The 22821-nt window shown below is 36.7% G+C and overlaps 1 protein-coding gene across 1 annotated transcript in view; it reads left to right on the top strand.

Annotated features, from left to right (window-relative positions):
- Positions 1–22093, top strand: part of stpg2 (sperm-tail PG-rich repeat containing 2) — an 81691-nt gene extending 59598 nt beyond the window's left edge. The window contains exon 10 of the mRNA XM_037680075.1: positions 21989–22093. Within this exon, the coding sequence (XP_037536003.1) occupies positions 21989–22093 (105 nt within the window). The remainder of the gene's footprint in view (positions 1–21988) is intronic.
- The last annotated feature ends 728 nt before the right edge of the window (positions 22094–22821 follow it).

Here is a 22821-nt window from a genome sequence, read left to right as displayed (position 1 = left end):
CTACAACCAGGCCCAGGAGCAGCTACAACCAGGCCCAGGAGCAGCTATCATGACTCTTCCACTGTAGCTGCTGGCTACCATCAGAGGGCTGTTGTGACCAGGGATCGGGCGCCGGCTTTTCTCGGCTGTGTAAAAATCTACAGGTCGTGAGTAAACTTAATAATGTCTAATAAATCCAGACGTGGAAAGAAAGAACATTTGGATGAACAAGGTGTTGAGGAAATGGAGGACATTAAAAAGTCTTTGGACTTTATGAGTATGGAATTGACTAAACTGACTTCAAAACAAGAACTATTACTTGGTTTGTTTGAAGAAGTAAAACAACTAAAAATTCAAATAAATGAAAAAGACCAAAAAATAATTGAACTTGAAAAAAAAGTTGACGATATGGAAAGAAATGCTAGATTGGAGAATCTGATTATAACTGGTTTTACAGTAAAACCAAAGTCTTTTGCAAAAGCTGTGATGGGTTCGGTAACAACGGAGGACGCATCACAGCAAGATCTTCAGACACTGGAAGACCAAGTTATATCATTTCTGCAGGACAAAGACTTTAATATTGAACAGGAGGATGTGTCTACCTGCTACACCTTGCCAGGACAGGATAAAATTAAACCAGCAATAGTGGTTAGATTTATTAGCAGGAAACTTAGAAATAATGTGTTGATGCAGGCAAAAAAACTAAAGGGCACAAAGGTGTATATAAATGAACATCTAACAAAAAAGAATGCCAACATTGCACGGGAGTCAAGGTTGTTAAAAAAACAAAAAAATATAACATCTACATGGACGAGAAATGGATATGTTTGGATAAAAGTAAAAGAACAATCACAACCCAAAATAATAAAGGAAATTAAGGACTTGGAAAAATTTAAATAATCCAGAAGAATGGAAACCATCAAATTATATTTAATACATAATTGATAAAACATTTGTTCAATGAACGGATGTTTTTGACTATGACAGATCATACTGAAACTGAATCGAAAATATACAATGTTGATGACTTGATTGATCCTGTTTTTTTTCCAATAATAGAGGATTGTGAATATTATAGTGAACAACAATTTAATGATCTTAGCCTAAAAAAATCTGGCTTATCTATAATTCATTTCAATTGTAGGAGTATAAATGCAAATATTTCCAAGATTACTGATTATTTAAAACAACTTGATCGAACATTTACAATAATCGCATTGTCTGAGACGTGGTTAAAGGATGAAAATATAATTAATGCACAAATCGATGGGTATGAATTATATACTATGAATAGATATAACAAAAGAGGTGGTGGTGTGGCACTTTTTGTAAATAGTGCTATAAAATGTAATTTAATCAGAGAAATGTCAATGATTGATGAGAATTTAATTGAAATGATAACTATTGAAATAATTAATAATAATGACAGAAATATTATAATAAGTTGTGTATACAGACCACCTGGATCGAATATTGAGGCATTCACAGATAAAATTATTGAACTGTTTGATAAAAGATGTAACAAAACAATTTTTCTGTGTGGTGACTTTAATATTGATTTAGGAATAAAAAAAGATTCTAACAACGTCGGTATATTTATAGAATCAATGCATTCGTTAAATCTTTACCCATTAATTTCAAAGCCAACAAGAATCACGTCTCACAGTGCAACTATAATTGACAATATTTTTACAAATACAACAAATGGGAATGTGACTGGTGGTATTTTAATGAGTGATCTTAGTGATCATTTACCAGTGTTTACAATTTACAAGAAGTATCAAACAACCAAAAAAATAATTCCAAGTATAACTAAAATAATAAATACATCTAAGAAAGCATTGGATAAACTGAAAGATGACTTAGCGGAACAAAACTGGGATAGTGTTTATGTTGATGATGTAAATGAATCATATGATGCGTTTATGAATATCTTTGAAGCTTTATATAAAAAAAATTGTGTAACAAAAAACCACACTAAGAAGAACGTTGTTGACCAGCAATGGATGACGAAGGGTTTGAGAAATGCTTGTAAAAAGAAAAACTATTTGTATGCATGTTTCCTAAAATGTAGAACAAAAGAAGCAGAAGACAAATATAAGAAGTATAAAAATAAATTAGTCGGGATTATAAGAAAACATAAGAAAGAATATTATAGTGATTTATTGAATAAAAGTAAAGGAGACATCAAGGCAACATGGCGGGTAGTGAATAATGTTTTACAAAAAAATATAAGAAAAACAGGCATTTCACAAAACTTTACAATAGACAACAAGAATGTATGTGATGAAAATGTAATTGCTAATGGATTTAATCAATACTTTGTGAACGTTGGATCCAGCCTTGCTGCAACGATACCTAAAGTGGATAACAATGTGAACTATTTAATTGATGATTATCTTGCAAGTATGTTCCTGACTGGAACTGACAAATATGAAATAATGACTGTAGTCAATAAATTTGTAGACAAAAGATCAAAGGATTGGATGGATATGGACATGATGTTTGTAAAACACATATTGGGTCATGTAATCAAACCATTTACATATGTATGTAATTTATCTTTTACTAAGGGAGTATTTCCTGATAGAATGAAGGTGGCTAAAGTGGTTCCTCTTTTTAAAGGTGGTGACAAATGTGTGTTTAATAACTATCGACCGATATCCTTGTTACCACAGTTTTCTAAGATCTTGGAGAAATTATTTAGTAACAGACTAGACCAATTTATTGAAAGGCAAAATATTCTAACTAATAGCCAATATGGTTTTAGAGAAAAAAATTCCACATCCATGGCGCTAGTAGACTTTATGGAACAAGTAACAACTGCTGTGGACCGAAAACAGTATTGTGTGAGTGTGTTTGTGGACTTAAAAAAGGCATTTGATACTGTCGATCATAACATTCTTTTTGAAAAATTATACAAATACGGTATCAGAGGATTGGCACTGCAGTGGGTGTGCAGTTACTTAAAAAACAGGAACCAATTTGTGCAGATAAATGATGTGAGATCGGATTACTGCACCATTACATGTGGAGTTCCTCAAGGATCTGTAATTGGTCCAAAGTTGTTCATCTTGTATGTGAATGATTTGGTTAAGGTGTCCAGCCTCCTTAAATGCGTTCTTTTTGCGGATGACACAACTTTTTTTGTTCTGGTAAGAATATTGAACAGTTATTGGAATTAATGATGATTGAGTTTTGTAAAATTCAAAGTTGGTTTAGACTAAACAAAGTATCGTTAAATTTGGATAAGACTAACTATATGATATTTAGCAATAAAAATAAAAATATTGATGTTTCATTCAAGATTGAAGATTCTGAAATCTGTAGAGTATATGAGGTGAAGTTTTTGGGTGTCATCATTGATGATAAATTATCATGGAAGCAACATATAAATTCTGTTAAAATGAAAATATTAAAATCTATCGCAATATTTTATAGAGTTAAGTATCTACTGAATGACAAAGCATTGAATTTGATGTACAATACAATTGTTGTGCCACATTTGATTTATTGTGTTAATGTTTGGGGAAAAGCATGTAAATCAATTACAAAGTCTATTTTTATTTTGCAGAAAAGAGTTGTAAGAATTATCAAGGGTAAACATTATTATCATCCATCGAGTATATTATTTTGTCAAATGAAGTTGTTGAAGTTCCCTGATTTGGTGGATTATACCATTTTGTCATTCATGTATAGAGCTCATAATAATACATTGCCTTCTAATATCCAAATGCATTGTGTAAAAAGAGCTAGTAATTATAATCTTAAGGGGAAATATGTTTTTGTTAAACCGCAATTCAGAACCAGTTTGAAGGGAAGATCTACCCTAATTCAGGGTGTTGGACTGTGGAACGACTTGGAGTTAGATGTTAAGGAAGCTAAATCAATCTCGGTATTTAAGAAAATGGTAAAAATTCAATTGCTAAAAAAATATATATGAATGTATTTCATGAAAAATGTTGGATATTTGAAATATTACTTGAGTTATTTACTTGTTTCTGATAATTTTCTGAATATGTTTGTTTGAATGGTTTATTAGATAAATAAGGAGCAGATTCAATAAGATTTTTTCTTCATCTGCTACCTTTCATTTTATATTTATAATTGTTTTCTAATTACATATATGTTAATTGATATGTATTTTATTTTGTTATGAAATGAATAAATAAATAAAATAAAAAAAAAAAAAATAAAAAATAACACATTCACAATTAAAGCAGGGATAATTTCTTTTAAGGGTGCGATGTGCAAATCTGAATCAGAAGTAACAAAACGAACAAACAGTAAAAATTGCTCTGTAACTACTGGAGATTACCAGACCCTGTCACAACAGTTTGTCATGATCTATTTGTTATTTTTGACTACTATAAAAAAGTTTAAATAATTAGGGAGGGGGGTTGGTTTGAAACCAGTTGGGTTCTGTTTGCTAAGCTGCTGAGCGAGGTAGTCACAGAGCTGAGTTGGTGCGTAGTTTGTGTAAGCAGGGGGTGGTGGGCTCAATTAACGCACATTTAAACAAGCGGTACTAAGCAGACATGGCAACCCAAGTTTCGAAAGGATACTTGTTATATGCTTAGATGGAGCCACACACCACGAAGGAAATTGAACCATTGCTTTGTTTTCCATGTTATGATGCTCACAACATGCATGGACTGACAGACTGAGGGTATTTCCACTTCTCCCATTTTGCTCAGTGGGGGTCAAAAACAGAAAAATTGGTACACAAAGAAAAGCCGTTAATCAGTTGTATAGAAAAGTAGCTGATTTATGAAACAAAAACCTTTTTTAAATGAACATTGGGTAACTTTTCATGATGAGCTGAGTCCATGTTTTAGTTCGTCTTTGGTTGGGAAAAAATAAAGGAAAGTTTCCCCTGCATATGATTGTAAGAGGGTTCATCAGTGCCAGTGGCAAGGAAAACTTGCTCATGTGTAAAATATTGTCAACACAGCGGCATAATTTTAGGAGAAACTACCATTGAGGTGACATATTTTACTAATAGAGATGTTGTTATATCAGTAGGATACCAGACTGACCTTATTCAGCACAACTTCCTACAGCGGGGCTTCAAATCACTTATTGCATTAGCTTCACTGGCCTTCCTGCTGCCCTGATCTGTCTGCTGTTGAATGTTTCCTGCTGTTTTGTTTAACACAATGTAACACACACATACGTTTAATATAATTTTTATGGCACAATATGTCCTTGTGCAAAAAAAATGCAATTTGTCTGAGCAGTAATAGTGGGGTGTTTTCAGATTGAGTGAAAAATCACATTTTTCTTAAAAGATTTCTACAGTAGTAGACAACCCTCAGAAGTAATTATTTAATAATTAACAAATACAGCTGTATGAAAGGATATTTTTTTAGCTGTCTCCATCCCAGCTAATTTACTCCACATAGCTACACAGAAATGACTAACTCAGTAAATTTTACAGATAATGAGCTAAAATTTGATGTGGGGGTACATGAGTTGTTCACAACACGTAATTTGAGTGACATTTCCCAATTTTGCATAAGACTGTGCATACTGTAGTGTTATTTTCAAGATACCGTATTTTTCGCTGTATAAGTTGCAGTTTTTTGTATAAATTAGCATGCCTGCGACTTATACAGCAAAGCAATGTTTTTTTTATTTTTTCCTCATATTTATAACCCAATTTTTGGTTGAGATCTGATGATTTCATTCATTCTGAAATGGAAGACATTGCACATTACTGTTTTCAGCCACTAGAGGACCCTCGACTAATATGACAAGCCAAGTATCTCCATCCATCCATCCATCCATCCATTATCTTTACCCGCTTGTTCCATTTTTGGGTCATGGGGGTCGCTGGTGCCCATGTCCAAAATCACTGTGCGAGGGGCGGGGTACACCTGGACGGGTTGCAAGTCCATCACAAGGCCACATAGAGACAAACAATCATTCACGCTCTCACTCACACCTAGGGACAATTTAGAGTTACCAATCAGTCTAACATGCATGTTTTTGGTCTGTGGGAGGAAACCGGAGTATCCGGAGAAAACCCACGCATGCACGGAGAGAACATGCAAACTCCACCCAGGAAGGTCCCCGGACCGGGGTTTGAACCAAGGACCTGCTCACTGAGAGGCAGCAGCTCTACCAGTTGTGCCACCGTGCTGCCGCCAAGTATCTCATTAATAGGTAAAAGTGGGTATTAATGAGGCATTTGGCTTGCCATACCAAGCTACCTTCGTCTCGCTCCAGAACTCCTGGAGCAAACGTCAAATCAGCTGCATTTCGCCACACCACCCAGGCGAAATGCAGCTGATTTGACCATTAAAGTGCATTTATTAAGGAAAAATTAAACTGAGACACACCTTTGCTATAATGTCGAGCAAACAAATAATTGTGTTTAGGTGGTTATTTTGTTAAATTTTGAAGAAATGCACAGCGAGTCGTCCCTGTGCATGCTCCTACTTCCGCATATCGGCTTTTGAAATGCAGCTGATTTGATCATCAAAGTGCATTTATTAAGGAAAAGTTCAACTGAGACACACATTTGCTATAATTTTGAGCAGACAAATAATCGTTTTTAAGTGCTAATTTTGTTAAATTCTTGTTAAAAGTCCTCACGTGCACACTCCTGCAGCCGCCATTTGGCAGCCATTTGATTTTTGGCACAACACTGGCCCACATTTCCGGGTTGTCAGCAGTGATGCGTATCAAACGCGACGCATCAGTGGTGATGCATAATAGATGCGACTTATATGGCGAAGCGACATTTTTTTTCCCCACTTTATTAGACATATTTGGACTGATGCGACTTATTTGGTGGTGCGACATGTATGGCGACAAGTACGGTATGACTGAAATGTCTATGACTGTTATTTCCAGAGCCCGTCCAAAATATTAGTAGGGCCGATATTTTAGGCCAATGTACAGTAGGTGTTTGGGGACCTATTGGTATTGGTGATAATTGTCCCATTATGCGCCGATATAAACACTTTTAATTTTCACCTCTAAAATGCTGGAACCAGCCATAATTGTACAAAGTATCTAGCAGTGGGCGCATGCGGACTACTTTCAGGTCATGGCCATTCAATTTGTTTTACTTTCAGCACAACCGAAGCAGTGAGCAATACTATGTAGTGCATTTTGCTGAACAGAGCATGGCAAGTTTATTTTGAATGATCTGTAAAATAATAATAAAAAAAATCAACAATAATAAATTCTCTTCAATCTTCCAACCCACTTCTCATTAGTTATGTGCCTCTCAAGTTAGCAAGCTAACATTTAGATAACCTAGCATAGGTTATTGCCTTGCAAAATTGTATCCAGAACAATAAATCTATATCAGTGTTAGTAACGCTATGTTTGTTATTCGCAGTGAAATGCATTGTCTTAATTCTGAACTTTGCTGCTACAAAAAACAAAAACACACACACGCAAAAAACCAAACAAAAAAAAAAAAAACATGCTGTGGTCAATACTAATCAGACCTTCACCATAAATGAGTAACTGTGTAAACAATGAACAGGTTAAGGTGTGTCTTTGTTTAATTTATATTTTTGTAACATATTTGATAACTTTATGGTGAATACTGGAGGATAGAAAATGTGAACACAAAGATTGTTTCAAGACCTCAAGCATTAAAACATGTTTAAAAGCAGCTGTTTACTTAGATTCTTGGGGTGGACAAAGCTAAAAGATTTCCAGTCATTATATCTGTTATCGCCATTAGCCCCCCCCCCCCCCCCCCCCCCAGCCAAAGATTTCATATGATCGTCTTCTAGTAATTTCTCCACATAACTGATCTTTGTCTAAAACTCTGACATGAAAGGCAGTGGATGATACTACTACTTCCTCAGGCGGCTGAGGCGAGCTGGTCTGGGAAGCTCAGTCCTCACCTCCTTCTAAAGGTGTGAAGTGGAGAGCATCCTGTGCTCCAGCATCAACGTGTGGCATGGAGGCTGCACAGCTGCAGAAAGAAAAGCTTTGCAGAGAGTGGTGAAGGCTGCACAGAAGACTGTTGGAGTCATCCTCTCCACCATCACAGACATCTACACCTCCAGATGTAGGAAGAGGGCCACCTGCATCATGAAGGACCCCACTCACCCAGCACACACTCTTTTTGCCCCGCTCCCCTCAGGAAGGAGGTTGAGGAGCATTAAGTGTAGAACCACTAGACTGAGGAACAGCTTCTACCCTGAGGCTGTTAGACTCACAAATCTCTAGTCAGGATTATCACTGAAAAATCACTGTAATGCCACTTGATTGTTATGTGCTGCTGACTATCCATGCTGCTGATTTATTTCATGGTGCTGTGTTCGTTCGTACTCATCTGCTCACAAAGACTCATGTTCGTGCTGCTGTTGTTCGCGTATTGTTTTTGTACCTTTAGTGCTTAGCATATTCTTAGTTTAGAGTATTTCTTAGTTCATATCTTAGATCCTATTACTGTTCTTCTTCACAATTTATACTTTTGTTGGATGTAACTGGGATCTTGTGTACACAATTTCGTTCCACCACATGTACCACATGTGGTGCGAACGACAAGTGAAGAAACTTTGGCTTTGATATTCAGTTCTTCAAGGAATGCAAAGTCTTTAGTGTCTCGAGTCTTAGCTTTACTGTCAATTATTCCCACAAACTTCAAAATATATGTTTTAACCAGTGATACTAAAAATGTCAGTTTTCTCTTACAGTAGTGATGACTGCTTTATTAAATGTGAATATTCACACGAACACATACACACACATGCATCAACACAAGTATAGTCAGTTTGTACTTTTACCAGTAAAAAGCTTTGAAATATGAACACACAGTGTCTGAAATAATATGATTTTCTTCAAGGGAAAAATATAAAGTTTTATGAGCGATGAGAAGATGAAGAATGAACCCCCCCCCCCCCCCCCACACACACACACACATCGTGTGGTATAGCAGGTCATTAGTCAAAGCTGTCACCTTATATACTGGCAGATTGTTAGTATTACTGCTGTCAGGTGCACTTGAGTCATTAATGTGGGAGAATATAAAAGTGAGAAAAGGCTTCAAGAAGATAATAACGCACTACATCTCACTTTGTGTTTGCGTTTTGTTTTAGTTAAAATGTTTGGTGTAGTGGACCATATACACAGAAGATATCTTTTTTCTTCTTTATAATTGCTTTACAAGAATGTTTTGATTATTTCTGTTAAAATACTCTTTTATATTCATTGTGCAGAAAGAACTAGAGCCAGTTTTGTATTGTTATCTATCATGCATCCAGAAAACTGGCTAAAATGATTAAATCAGTTGTGCTTGATTGCAGAGAATAAGCAATTGTTGCTTGACAGAGGGAAAAATCAACTTCAGATCCAAACTACAGTTATTGCATTCAGTTATTGTTGTTGTTATGTTAAAATGGTAAACGTCTATACCAGGGCTATTCACAGTTTCTGTTTCTCTGAGTCCAGTTCTGTTTCCTGGTTGTTTTTTGCTTCTGACAGCATCATTAAACACTTGTTACTCGGCTCGATTTGACATTGTGGTGAAAAATGGCCGGATGTTTTTGTTCCTTTTTTTCCCACCACTAGTTTGACTGACCTGATTGTCAACAAATAGACACACAACCATAAGTGTACACACATTGTATACAGGGAGGGGGACCACAGCACGTGAACTGTGATAAAGCTAAATAATTTTAATGTTCTTAAGTCATTTCAATTTTTTTTTTTTTATAGTTTAACAAAACTCATCTCAAGGCACTACACACAACAAGTGGTACGCTGATGTCCCCCGTCCCCGAGGAATTTGAATACTGAATGCTTGTAGTTGGCGGCACGGTGGCTCAGTTGGTAGAGCTGTTGCCTCTCAGCGAGAAGGTTGTTGGATAGAATCCTGGTAAGAGAAATGTGTGTTTGTTTGACCTGCGCTGTACTCCTTGCTTGTGGAGCGGGGCCCAGTCTGTTTGCATTCACACTGTACTCGAACCGCGCTGGAGTTCTCTTCTATCGGACCGAGACCTAGGTTTTAGCCCGGGTCAGAGTTCGCCTTTTTGTTCTGTGACATAGTTCGATGGCGCATTCACATCTCCCCAAACGAACCGGACTTCCTAGGAAAACGAGCTAGAGTTCGATTAAAGCGGACTAAACAGGGCTGGTGTGAATGCACCCTAACTCTTACCAGTTTGAATATCTTGAACCAAAAGCATTACACTTGCATTCCCTGATAAATTCCAGTCCAGAAAAGCACATCTCTGAAACTACAAACATTCGTCCATCCATTATCTTTACCCTCTTTTTCGTTTTCAGGTCATGGGGTCACTGATGCCCATATTCAGCAGTCCCTGTGCAAGAGGCAGGGGAAACCCTGGATAGGTCTCCAGTCCACCACAGGGACATATAGACAAACAGCCATTCACTCTCTCACTCACACCTAGGGACAATTTAGAGTCACCAGTCAGACTAACATGCATGTTTTTGGTCTGTGGGAGGAAACCAGAGCACCCGGAGAAAACCCACACATGTATGGACAGAACATGAAAAATCCACCCAGAAAGGTCCCTAGCCTCATATGGAGCCGTCAGCTGCCTTGTGTGAAAAACAATATTCTCCATGGTCTTCTGCCTCATCTGCTACTCATGCTGAGTCCATTTTTGAAAAATGACAAAATATAACTCATAAAACTGCTAAAACTTGATGCCACTCCATTTTTGTTTTTATTTCCAGAAGAAGTGTCTTCAGAGGTTTTTGTGTCGTTTCTTTCAGTAGTTCTTGGCGCAGCACCCCCACAGGCGAGTGGGAGAACAGGTTGGTTCAACAGGTTGACTCGACTGCACAGTGCAGTGTGAATGCAAACGCACCAGCTCAAATGTAAACAAAAGCTCATGAATATTGATCCCGAACCGAACTGAGTCTACCGGACTATTAGGTGTGAAAACAACCTTACACTGTGTATAATAAGACAAGAAGATTTATTTTTATTATTATTTTTTTACTTGTCCAAGGTGGCACATAGAGACAGATCCTGGGAGGGAGCAATTTTTCCACCACCAGGTGCAATGGCAGAACAAGGGGGTGACTTAGATAATTCTTTAGCCACCCCGATCATTTGAGGAAATTATACTATTAAATAATATAAAAACTAGAAAGCATAATTTCCTCAAACGATGGGGTAGCCTGTTTACACATATATGGCGGTGACCGTCTTGGATTTTGGTCGAGCAACCCATTTTCAGTATTGGCCTTTTGATAGTGGCCTAGATGATGCCACACCCAAAATTGGAAGTTGGTACCTCACTTATTTTCAAATTATCTAGCTCACCGGACAGACTGAGGGTATTTGCAATTCCCGTCTTTGCTCCTAGACTGGGGATACAATTGCAAATTGGTGCAATTTATCAGTCAAAATTTGGTCCAAAATAAAATCACATAATGCATTACAATACTGTAGAAGATGATAAGAACAGTCCACACACACACACATTACTATTTTATGGAATTTGTAAAAAAAAAAAGGCACTAGATGGAATTTATCATTCAATAACATATTGAACTATATAGCTCATGGAAAAATCAATAACATTTAGGTTATTTTTATTTTTTCATCTTTATCATTTATCAAATCTCAGCTGCTATTACTTACATTAATTACCATTGAATAGAACCAAATTTTACGTTTTTAAGTATTTTTCACAAAATTTGAATTAATTCAAATAAAATATAAAACAAATAAATATACATGTATAACCATAATTTAACAAGGATAACACTCTTGAGCAAGGATTAACCTTTATGATCCTAAGGAAGACTTGGATTATAAATTTATCTGAAACATGAGAATCTTTTGTGAAGAATGTTTGAGATTGGCATGACAGGCTGATCCTTCCTCAGATTAGGTTGAGGAAATGTAAATGTAAATATTTTTTAATCAACTTGCATTAGTTTAATGTATTATAGCCAGACTGAACATTGTTTTTCTCCTCACCAGGAGGGAAGCAGTGCCTTATACTGGTTCAACTGGATTGGCAGTGGACGTAAATCAGATTCAATCATTTAGTAAAAGAAATTAAAAAAATTGTTCCAAAAAATTAGTTATTTTTTTAATTTGAGCATTTTGAGTTTTGGTTTAGCATCTTGGGTTCCACTTTCCATCTCAAACATGATATGACCAATTTTCTGACTTAACTTTTATTAAAAGATGCTGCCAGTTAAGACCTTGGCTGCACATCAATATTTAATTTCACCTATTCTGGGTCACTGACTGAACGCCTGCCACAAATGCATATCTGTCAACTGCACCATATATGCACTCAGAGATATTTTTCAGACAGTCAAGGACAATGTGACAGACTCGTTGAGAGAAGGTGTGCTTCTGTGTGGGTTCTCAGTGTGTGTATAGTGAGTAAGTACTGAGCTGTCTAAATGTCAAGAGTGTGCAATTAATGTCAACCTGAGCGCTGTCAATAGCTGATGACTACTATTGGGGAACAGCTATAATTATGAACCATAGGGCTCTGCACATGTGCCCGCAGGTTTGTGTTGAATTAAAACCGCGTTTAGACACTCGCCAAATCAAATTCTGGTAAATATTCAACATGTGATGCAAGTTTTCATCACTTATGTTCAATTTATTCACCTTTCAGCGTTGTGCAGAACCTGTTTGTTCTGAGTGTCTGTGTGAGCTTGTCTTGTAGTGCACACCTCCTTTTTCTCCTCTGTCTATAATGAAAAGATAAATATCCTGGGTGAGCAATGATTAAAGATGGACTGCTGTCTAGGAACAAAAAAGGAGAAAACAGCGGTCGGGAAATGACAGTTGAGGTAAATGACAGCTCTGCTATGTTTAGGATAAATGGATCATGCAGCTATATTCAGTCTTCAGCATCAATTATTCAAAGACTCACTGATGAGACAAATCCTTGGTAACTGCAATTCCTCCGCAGCAGAAGCATTGCGAGTTTATAACCAGCTATGATCCACTCGTTTCAGGTCTGAATTTCTACAACTTGGATCCATTACAGGTCTGTTTCTGCGAGGAGAGCACCATGAATTAGCTTCTAATTATTAGCAATTAATCATAAATGGATGTTAATATGGTCTAATGTGGAAGATAGTTATCTGAAATGACCCATTACATGTTGAAAAAGGTCACTGGTGTCCGTCTCTCTCGTTCTGCAGACAGTAAAGTGACACCTGCAAGCCGTCATTATATCTAAACGTGTGTGCGTGTTTTTTTTTTTTCCCTGCACTTTTCATGCAGATGATGTGACATGTACTGTACGTCCTTGCATTTGTGCGCTGATATTCATGCATGGAAGTGTGGATGATAGTAACAAGTCTGACCATCTGAGTGTGGTCTGATATTAGACAAGGGAAAAGGGTCATTTGTCAGTTTTAATGAGTGTCTTGTCTGTTTTAATGAGAACCCATCACTTGTGTAACATAATAGGGCCACATGCTATATTTTGGCTGCGTAATTGTGTGTTACATGAGAGATGCAGCCATGCTCTGACCTAACCTTTTTTTCTTCTTCTTCTCATTCTTTATGCAAAAAGACTGCTCGTTTCTAATTCACTGGGTTCCATCATCCCAGTGTTACACATGCAGCCACAACACGAGGTTAACGGTTTTGTCTTCGGCGGGGACTAAATTCAATTCACAGTACGTATGTACGGTTTTCAGGTAGTTAACTTGAACTGACCTGTGAACAGACGTTATTTGCAGGTCAAGCTTTGCATTTACCAGAAAAAAATAACCATTTGCTCCTAAAGTTCAAAAGCATTTTGTAAATATATCATAATTAATCTGGTCAAATATTTATCAGTGCTGTAAAACCACTTCACATTCAGACCAAGGACACAATAAGTGTGAACATTTCTACAGTAAAAGCACAATACAGTCACTTCTGCTTCATCACATGACACTTTGAGAAACATATTTATCAGTTTGATCATTCATAAAACCTAAGCCTATGAATTTACTAATGTTTCATAAAAATATTTTGTGAAATACTAATATTTCACAATCTACCAGTGGTGCAGAAAGTACTCAAATACTGTACTTAAGTAAAAGTACTAATAAACAGACAAAAATGTACTCTAGTAAAGTAGAAGTCCCATATTAACGTTTTTACTTAAGTAAAAGTAAATAAGTACTTGCTTTTAAAAATACTTAAAGTATTAAAAGTAAAAATACTTGCTGAATGTATTACCTAATGCAATAGTCTACATATCTTTAAGTCTGCGTACTGAATGTATATTTTCTGTAATACATTAATAGTGTTGTGTCATTTTAATGAACAATGCTGCAGATAATACATGTTTTTATTGTGTTTACTCTGTGACACAGTTCACACTTGGACTCGTGATTCTGTGCGTCAGAATTTCAGGGATGTTATGCAGAGTTAAATGTTATTAAGCAAAATAAGAAAGAAGAATGATTTTACCTTTGAAAGTTTTTATTTAACGCAAATCAAAACCAATGTGTCATTTTAACTGCAGTAAACACGTTTAAGTAAAAGTTGTCTGCCTGAACAAAAGGAGCATTAGACCTAACAAAGGAACAGACACTGATCATTTCAACTCCAGTTTGTCATCAACTCTAGTTAAAATACTGTCTATTCAACCTTGTAATAGGTCAATAGTGAACAATATTTTAACTTCCTAACACCATTTTCAAAACTTGGACCCGAGTGTCGAGTCATTTGGAGACCTCTCTTGTCTCCTAACATCATGAACTGACACATTTTAATATTGCAGCAAGAATTTCTTGTTCAAGTTCAGAAGAAGTTGTAAGGATCCCACTGCCTGCAGCCTGCCTTGCTGATGGCCGCTGATTACCAACACCTGGCGGCCATCAGCCTGATGAGCCTCTCCATCTACTTAAGGCTGCAGTCCAGTGTGATTCAACGCTGGAGCATATCACCTCTTATGGTATTGTGCTGTTGTGAGGCAAATGTCTTGGTGAAAAGAATTTGTTCACCTTTTGCTCTTTTTTCCAGTTTCCTGGTTCCTCGTGCTCTTTGGATTCCCTCGTGACCTGATTTGGATTCCTAGGCCTCTCAGGTATTCCTCGTGCCTCTTTGCCTCCAGTGCCAGCCTTCCTCGTTCCCTTTTGGACTCTTGTGGATTTCCCTCTGCTGCTCGCTCGCCTTGGACTGAAGGACCAGCTCTCCCCTTCGGGTTGGACTGTAAGGACAAACACTCTTTTAACGAACAACTTGGGCCTTCCCCGTTGGACAGCTAATAACCTGTCGTCCCTCTTTCCAGGAGCCTCTGACCAGCAGCCTGTGGATGTGATTTAACTCACTGTAAATAATAAACACTGTTTCTTTTGTATTTCCCCTGTGTCTGCCTCGTTCTGGGTCTCATATCATCTGGGTTCCCCGCGCACTCCTAACAGAAGTTGTTTTCAAAGTTTTTTTTTTTTTTTTTTTTTTTTAATAGTCAGTCTTGCTCTTTTGGGAGAGAGAATCTGTCCTGTTGTACTAAACAGTCTTTCAATAATCTTTCAATAGTCTTTCAATAAGGCCATGGGTGGCTCATATCTTCTGGCTGACTCTCCACGGTGGAATCCATTTTGTGTGTTAGTGGTGCTGTGGGTGCGTCCAGCTCAATGATGTATATACTAGAATATATGTTATTGGCCAGCTCTTCTTGAAGGTGGATCTAATATTACCTGCCTACTTTGCAGTGATTCAATGGACCAACTCCCCTCTCACCACTGGTTACTTTCAAACTAACGAACAAATAAAAAAAAACAACGTGAATGTAACATGTAACACAACGCATTATAGAAATGAGAAAGTAAAGATACTTAATGTCAAGTGTAGTGGAGTAAAAGTCGAAAAGTATCCACATTTAACTGTACTTAAGTAAAATACAGATACATGAAAAATGTACTTAAGTACAGTAACGAAGTACTTGTTAGTTACATCCCACCACTGGAATCCACTGATGCATTATAAACTTGTATTTGTAAACCAGTGTTCATACTATTTCTAGTTCCTTATACTTTAGATACAAATGATGTCTCAAAATGAAAAGTACTGTATTTGTAACATTTTCAGAGCCACATGTTCTTTTAAACAGATTATTTTCAGTGTGGTACCATCTCTTAAAATGAAAGTTGTGATTTTTTTTTCCACATCTAGATGAATATTAGAACTTAATGCAAAACAAAGAGAAAGCACAACAATGTCACGAGTCAAACCTTAATCTTTACGATTGTGGTTAATTGAATTTTTCCATTATTTTCCCACAGATCTTCAAATGTGTTTTAATTTTTAACTGATTAGATAAAAATCTGTGCTGAGAATCGTGATATGTTCCTGTCATGGTTTTGACATCTTTGTTTTAGTTTTGTAGTGTTTGAGGTTAATTCTCATGTGTTTTACTATGGTTTTAAAGTACTTTTGTTTATTCGGTCTGATACTATTGTATTTTTTACATCCACTAGATGTCTTCAGGTGTCCCCACGTTCAGCTCCTCACTCGCCTGTCTCTCATAATCAGTACCTTGCTGTCGTTTTCTATTCACCACACCCTGTTTATATACTCTTTGGTTGTTCTCAGTCTTTGTCAGATCAGTTGTGCACCTCTGTTTTATTTATATATTGATTTATTTGCTGTGGCGCCTGGGGATTTATCTGTTTTTAGTTGAATCCTTTTTTTTTCTTCTTGAAAACGCCTCTTTTGTCTTTGCATTTGGGTCCTTCTCATTAACTCACCTCTGATGCATATCTGTGTTTTCCAAAAACAAAATCTTTATTTTGTGCTGAACTTTGGTTTTTAAATACCTGTTAAATTGGTGACTAATATTCATAACTGTATTTTATCTATTAAGCTACAGTAAATATATTTTTAATGTGCAGAACGTATAGCAAATAAGTCAATGCAAAGTATGCGTGAACTCACCCAGCTTGTATGATGATTGTATTGTTACATAACCATCAATATTCCTTTATTTATCTTCTTTCCTCGTAGGAGTCCCCTCCACTGAACCACTACAGTCTGAGCCGAACGTTTGAAAAGCTTAAAGGACACTCTTACTCAGAGCCTTAAAACGAAATTACAAGAAAAAGACAAGCGTGCTTCCTGTCTACTCAATAATGAGATTGTTTTTTCTACAACGTGATCCAATAGTGCCTTTCACACACTTCAATCCATACTCACACATTATCAGCATTCTATTGAAAGACACATTTTTCTATGGCTCTGTCTCATTTATTTTTATTTTTTTATTTTTGTATTGGACATTTCGAAAGTGTATAAGCCCAAACGTTAACCATTGTCCAGTCTAATTATCTCCATCACTGTGGGCCTCTAACCTAATATTTACTTTGATTACGCTCCCATTGAAAAAACATTTTCAAAATTGATAGATCTGTGAGTTATTTGGATAATTTATGACCAGCCCCATTTCACCAAGGGACACAACTCATGCGGCACCCCAAACCGTTTAACCATAATCCAATTTGCATATAAATAGATTTGGACTCTTTGCAAAAGTGTTTCCTCTTTGTACACACACACAAACACAGACCCAAATAATGCATACAGCACAAGCACATGGCCTCACATAGAAACACACTGGTTTTTTTTCTCGTTTATTTTTTCTGTTCATTATTAAATTTTCCCTCATGAATAGGCCTTCAGTAAATCAAACATTAGGAGACATTATATTCCTCGTCATGCTGGGTCCCTGGCTATCCCATTTCTGATAACGGCAAGAGCATTTATCTTTTCAGTGTTTTTGTTCCACACATGCAAATGAATGACTGCGTTGCTGAGATTAGTTTGCAACATTAACTATTGCTTGTGGTGTTTTTAGTATCAGTTGTCTGGTTTAGTTATATGTGATTGTGTGTAATATAAGAATAACTCACCAATCGTGCAATCAGGTGCAGGTTGCATTTTCTAATTGTTGGGTCAAACAAACCCATAATGATGTCTTATCTTAGAGACATTTTGGACCGATGCTGATTTCCTCTCCGGTTCCTTTTTTTTTTCTCTCAATGTGGTAGATATGGCTCATAGCCCAGGGGTCTATTAAACTATTTCAAAAATCGATTGTAAAGGTAATTCCTTAAAATTTACCATCAGCACTGAGGCTTTAAAATAAAACGGGCTTGTGGAAACAATGTTGCGTTATGGATAAACCCCTGAGGCTTAGCGTCTTCATTTTGAGAATTTGATTTCAGCGTGAATGTTCCTCCTGTAAATGAAAATGGTTTTGTAACAGGGTCATTTTTATCAGCAGAATTTTGGGCAAATATTTATGATAGCTTTTGTACAAGGACCTCGACAGACCTGCTTCTAAAAGCACCTCACTGTAAAACAGAACTTTTTTTTTTTACTTGCTATTCAGAACAAATTGAATAGCATACCTGTGTGGTTGAGCAAATAATTCACCTAAGCTTTGACTCTTTTCTAGACAGATAAATGATAATACACCACAACCATACCATGTAAACACATTTATACTGTAGAATGCTTACAGAAGTTTGTTTTTTATCAACTTTTTGACTGAACGTAGCAAACATTTTAAATACATTTTTGATAAATTTAACATTGAAAAAGCCAAACAGTGCATAGCTTCAACCAAAAATAATAAAACTTTACTTTAACACTAAACACGTCAAAAAAAAAAAAAAAAAATCATTTGAAATCTGCTATTTGCTTTATGTTGACGTACAAAGACTGTCTGAAGCATTAACTTGTTGGGGACACATGTGAGGAAGTTTGCTCATGTGCAGTGTTATACTTGTAGTTAGTAAATGTGGGATGTTTAATCTGAATTACCGTTAAATATTTGGAAATATAAAGTGTTTTGTGTCCGCATTAGAAACTTATTCCATATTATTTTACTCTCATCTCCTCTCAAGCATCACAGTTCTGTTTCAATCATTTCTTTTAAAATAAAAATCAAGTTTAAATGTCATCTTGGTGAGCAGCATTACCATATCGAACATAACTTGTAGATGGTTAGAGCAGGTGCAACAATATATTTGAGTTTGTTCATTGTAGATTGTTTGTGTGTCTTTGTTAATGAAGTCCAGGCCAGAGCAGCCTCAGTGTGGAAACCTCCTCAAAGATGACAGATCTCCTCCTAAAGAAGATCGAGTTAAAGACTGCATTAACACCAACCCCTGGACCTGCTCTGTATCAGGTAGGTCCTGTGAAAATTAGATTCCACTCCATTTACAGCTGCTGTAAGTCTTAATATACTTTATTTTATTTTATTGTTTTACATTTGGCTTTAGCTAATAGACTGACATTTTGTGTTGTTTGATTAAAGCTTTGGTTTTATTGTGTCTAAATAACTCACACTGAATGTGTGATGGTAGTTCAGTTGGACTTGAGTCTGTTATAAACACAAGTTTTAGTGCGCTGTCTGTCATTGCTCGTGCCGTAATCTCTTTAGAATCTGACATATTTCTCTCTCTGACCTTGAGTTGCACAGAATAAATTGGTTGCCTTGTTAGAAAAACAAATTCAAACTTGAGTATGCTTTGGTGGTATTGGGCAATCTCCATCTGAGCTATCCGATATCGACAAATGCAGTTTTCTGGTCAGGACAGCTTTTCATTGTGGTCAGATGTATAAACATTAAACTTGTTAGGTGTGTTGTATAAAGTAGCCAGCAAAAACTGACTGAAATAAATGCACTCTTCAAGCATTCCCTATATTTATGAAACAGCTCAATCAGACTGTGCTGTGTTTTAGTGGATTTATTACAACTTTTGGTATCAGAGTGTCATAAAACTGAAGATTTTAATAAAAAAAAGGCCACACTCAATAATCCAGGTATACAATCCAACAATTTTCAGTCAGGTCATCTGGACAGTTTCTTTTTTTCCTGAAACGTTTCACCTTCCATCCAGAAGGCTTCATCAGTCAAGGAAACACACAACACAAAACTGATTCTTCCCCCAACAGCTTACTCCAAGTGGAACAAACCAGTTATGTTGGTGCTAAGATGGTGTCGTTGGCACGCCCCCTCCTCTTGTGCCGGCCCTCTTCCTCGTCGACAGTCATGTCAAACTGGTTCAAAACCAAAAAAGTCCACGCTCAATAGGATTCAAGGTCAAGTTGACAAATCAAGGTCGAATGGCTTACAAGGCTTGTTTGAGCCATAACTTCTGATCTGCTCAAGATAATTTAATGAAACTTGGTACACATTTGTACCAATGCTAGTGTGTTGCATTATTTTTTCATCACCTCCGTTTTAAAGTCAAGGTCACAAATCAAAATCAAGTGTATGAAAGATCTTTGCATATTTACTATATTTATTGTTTTATTGTTGTATACGAGTTTGTCGACGGGTGTGCTATGTGCCGTATGCTGTACTCTGGGATCACGTTGACTACTCTGTTTTGTTGTTTGCGATTAAGGCAAGAGATTTATCATGTTGCCTTCAAGAACACCCGCTAAGCTTGTGTCAATATTATTTAATGCAAACTTTTTGTTTATGTGAGAGTAACACAGGGCCTCTGAAGCACAGCGAGAACTAACACTTATCTTCATTCAACTCGATCAGCTACAGAGCCGCAGTTCAGTGGAAGTTCAAGTCCTCTTCTGAAGTCTTTTAAACCCGATCTGTCTGCAGAGTTCTCACTGCAGGTTTCCTCTGTTCCCAACAGTGCAATTTAAGTCTTTCTTCTTTCTCTGTGCAAACTGCATTGTAACTTGAACAGATGTGCATTTGAACCTAAATTTTGTTACAAGAGATGGAAAATCTTGTTTAGCAAATTGTTTTACTCATTTTTGAATATGACTGAGGTATACCATCTATTGTTGGTTTGCGACATTCCTGTTGATGAACACATTTGTTTTCATGTTCCAAGCAAAGTCATAAGAAAAAAGAAGTCTATGCGATTACACGGTTTACATTCAGTCTTTGTATAAAGCAAAGGAGAGAGTTATGCAGAATGCAAAGCAATTTTTCTACACATACAGGACTAGATTTTTACATATTGTGTTTGTTACCATGAGCTTTTATTACTTAACAATACATTTCTGGTAAGGAAAATAAATCTGTCGACATGCTAGACAACATTTAGACATTAAAATCTGTATTTGTCCAGTACTTGACAGATTTCTTATTTCAGTCCTCTTGGAGAAGTTGACCTGTGCTTTAATCTATTTAAGCTGCCATTTGCTTTTTGATGTCTCTGTTCTTGTAGTATCTGATTTATTTATTTATTGTTACAGCTGATTTATGTTGAGGTTCACAGTCACGCTGCAGAATGAACTTGACCAAAAAAAAAGGAACTTAATAGACATTTATGAAGAAAGCTAAAAATCAAAAGCCCCAAACTTTTTCCCAGTACTGTATTGTACTTTTTATAACTTCTACCTTTGTAGACATGTATTTTTGAATGTGCTTTTATCACTGCATGCTTTCTGTTCTGTCTCGCACCTTGCCTCTCTGCTTCATTTATTTCTGTTACATAATAAAACCGTAGCTGCAGAAATTTTCCCACTGACAGGAGCTTTTAGAACCCCAAGGATGTGATAGGATTCTTCTCTCTTTTCTCTTCTGGAATGTGTAAACCTGAGGCGGTGAGTGAAATCCTTCATTATATCTCATCAGCTGATGGACTCAAGCCACTTCAGTTGTCTTAGTGCACATAAACGTAATTGGATTGGTTTTGCTGAACACTCTAGCAGGTAGTTAAATGATCAGATGTTCAATACCGGCCTGTTTCATCCTATAGTTCAAAGACATGGAAGTGAAGAAAACGGGAAATTGCTTGTAGGAGTAAACGATTGTAATTTGGTAAGTGTCACGACTTTGAGCTAGAATCTTCTCTGGAGTTCCAAAATAGATTTGTTGCAAAATAAGGTGATAGTGGATTAGTTGAACTGTTCCCACCACTGATGCTTAAAACTAACGGCTATTAGTGGAACAAATTTTTAGTTTAACCGATTAGCGTTTTTGCTAACTTGTTAAACCGTTAGCAGAATTGGCTTCCGCTAAAATATATTTTGCCAACTTCAATTCCACTAACAATTGGAAAGCTTGTTCCTGTCTGTTGTGGGCGTGTCTTGAAGAGTCTGTTAAGCACGCTATTGGCTTACTACGTGTACACGCGACAAGACGTGATTGGCCGACACGGCTTCAACTGGAAGGAGATGAAGACGTGTGACAGAGACTGAGTGACAGTCGTTTTAGCATTTAGCAGTTTAGTGTTAGCTTCCGCAATTTTTTAAACATTTTTTAGTGTTTTTGTTTAGCTGTGCCCACCACTGCTAAGCATGCGTCCGAGGCAAAAAGGCCTTCTCCTACTCCGCTCCTGTTTCCTGGAATATCTTGCAAAAAGACCTGAAGCTCTCGACCTTGACCTCGCTAAGTGGCTTCAAACAACTGCTAAGTTCCTGGCAAAGACCAATGCAGACGTGTTCCTGTTTTTAGTTTTATACACCGCCTTATAATCTAGCCGTTTTTTTGTTTCATTTTTTTAACACCATTTTATTTCACTTGTTAATCTCAATTTATATGTATCCTTTATGATGTTCCACTGGTGTCATCAGTCTTTGTTCAAATCAGGTCTCTCTTGTAAATGAGCCCCTGAGGCTCAATGGGATTAACCTGTATAAATAAACGTTGAATGAATGCTAAAAATTTTACATGTAAACTGAGTCATTGAATATTTTTGTTCACAGAAATCTCTCCTAATAAATGTTAAAGATTTTACTAAACGTTAGCCCAGGAGTGTCAAACTCACTTACACAAGGGGGCCAACATTAAAATATTTTCAAACTAAGGGCCAATTTCAGAAAATACATGAACTCAAATCAGATACCCAGCATCTTCTCTTGGTCACAGGTTCCTCAACAAGAGTTTGATTGGTCTCATTTGATGTTCTCTGTTGTGCTTTCAGCAT

This window comes from Nematolebias whitei, chromosome 8, assembly GCF_014905685.2.
Source record: "Nematolebias whitei isolate Nwh7 chromosome 8, NemWhi1, whole genome shotgun sequence".
NCBI classification, from domain to species: Eukaryota; Metazoa; Chordata; class Actinopteri; order Cyprinodontiformes; family Rivulidae; genus Nematolebias; species Nematolebias whitei.
The sequence above is the reverse complement of the archived record's forward strand: the minus strand, read 5'-3'. Positions and strand labels throughout refer to the sequence as shown.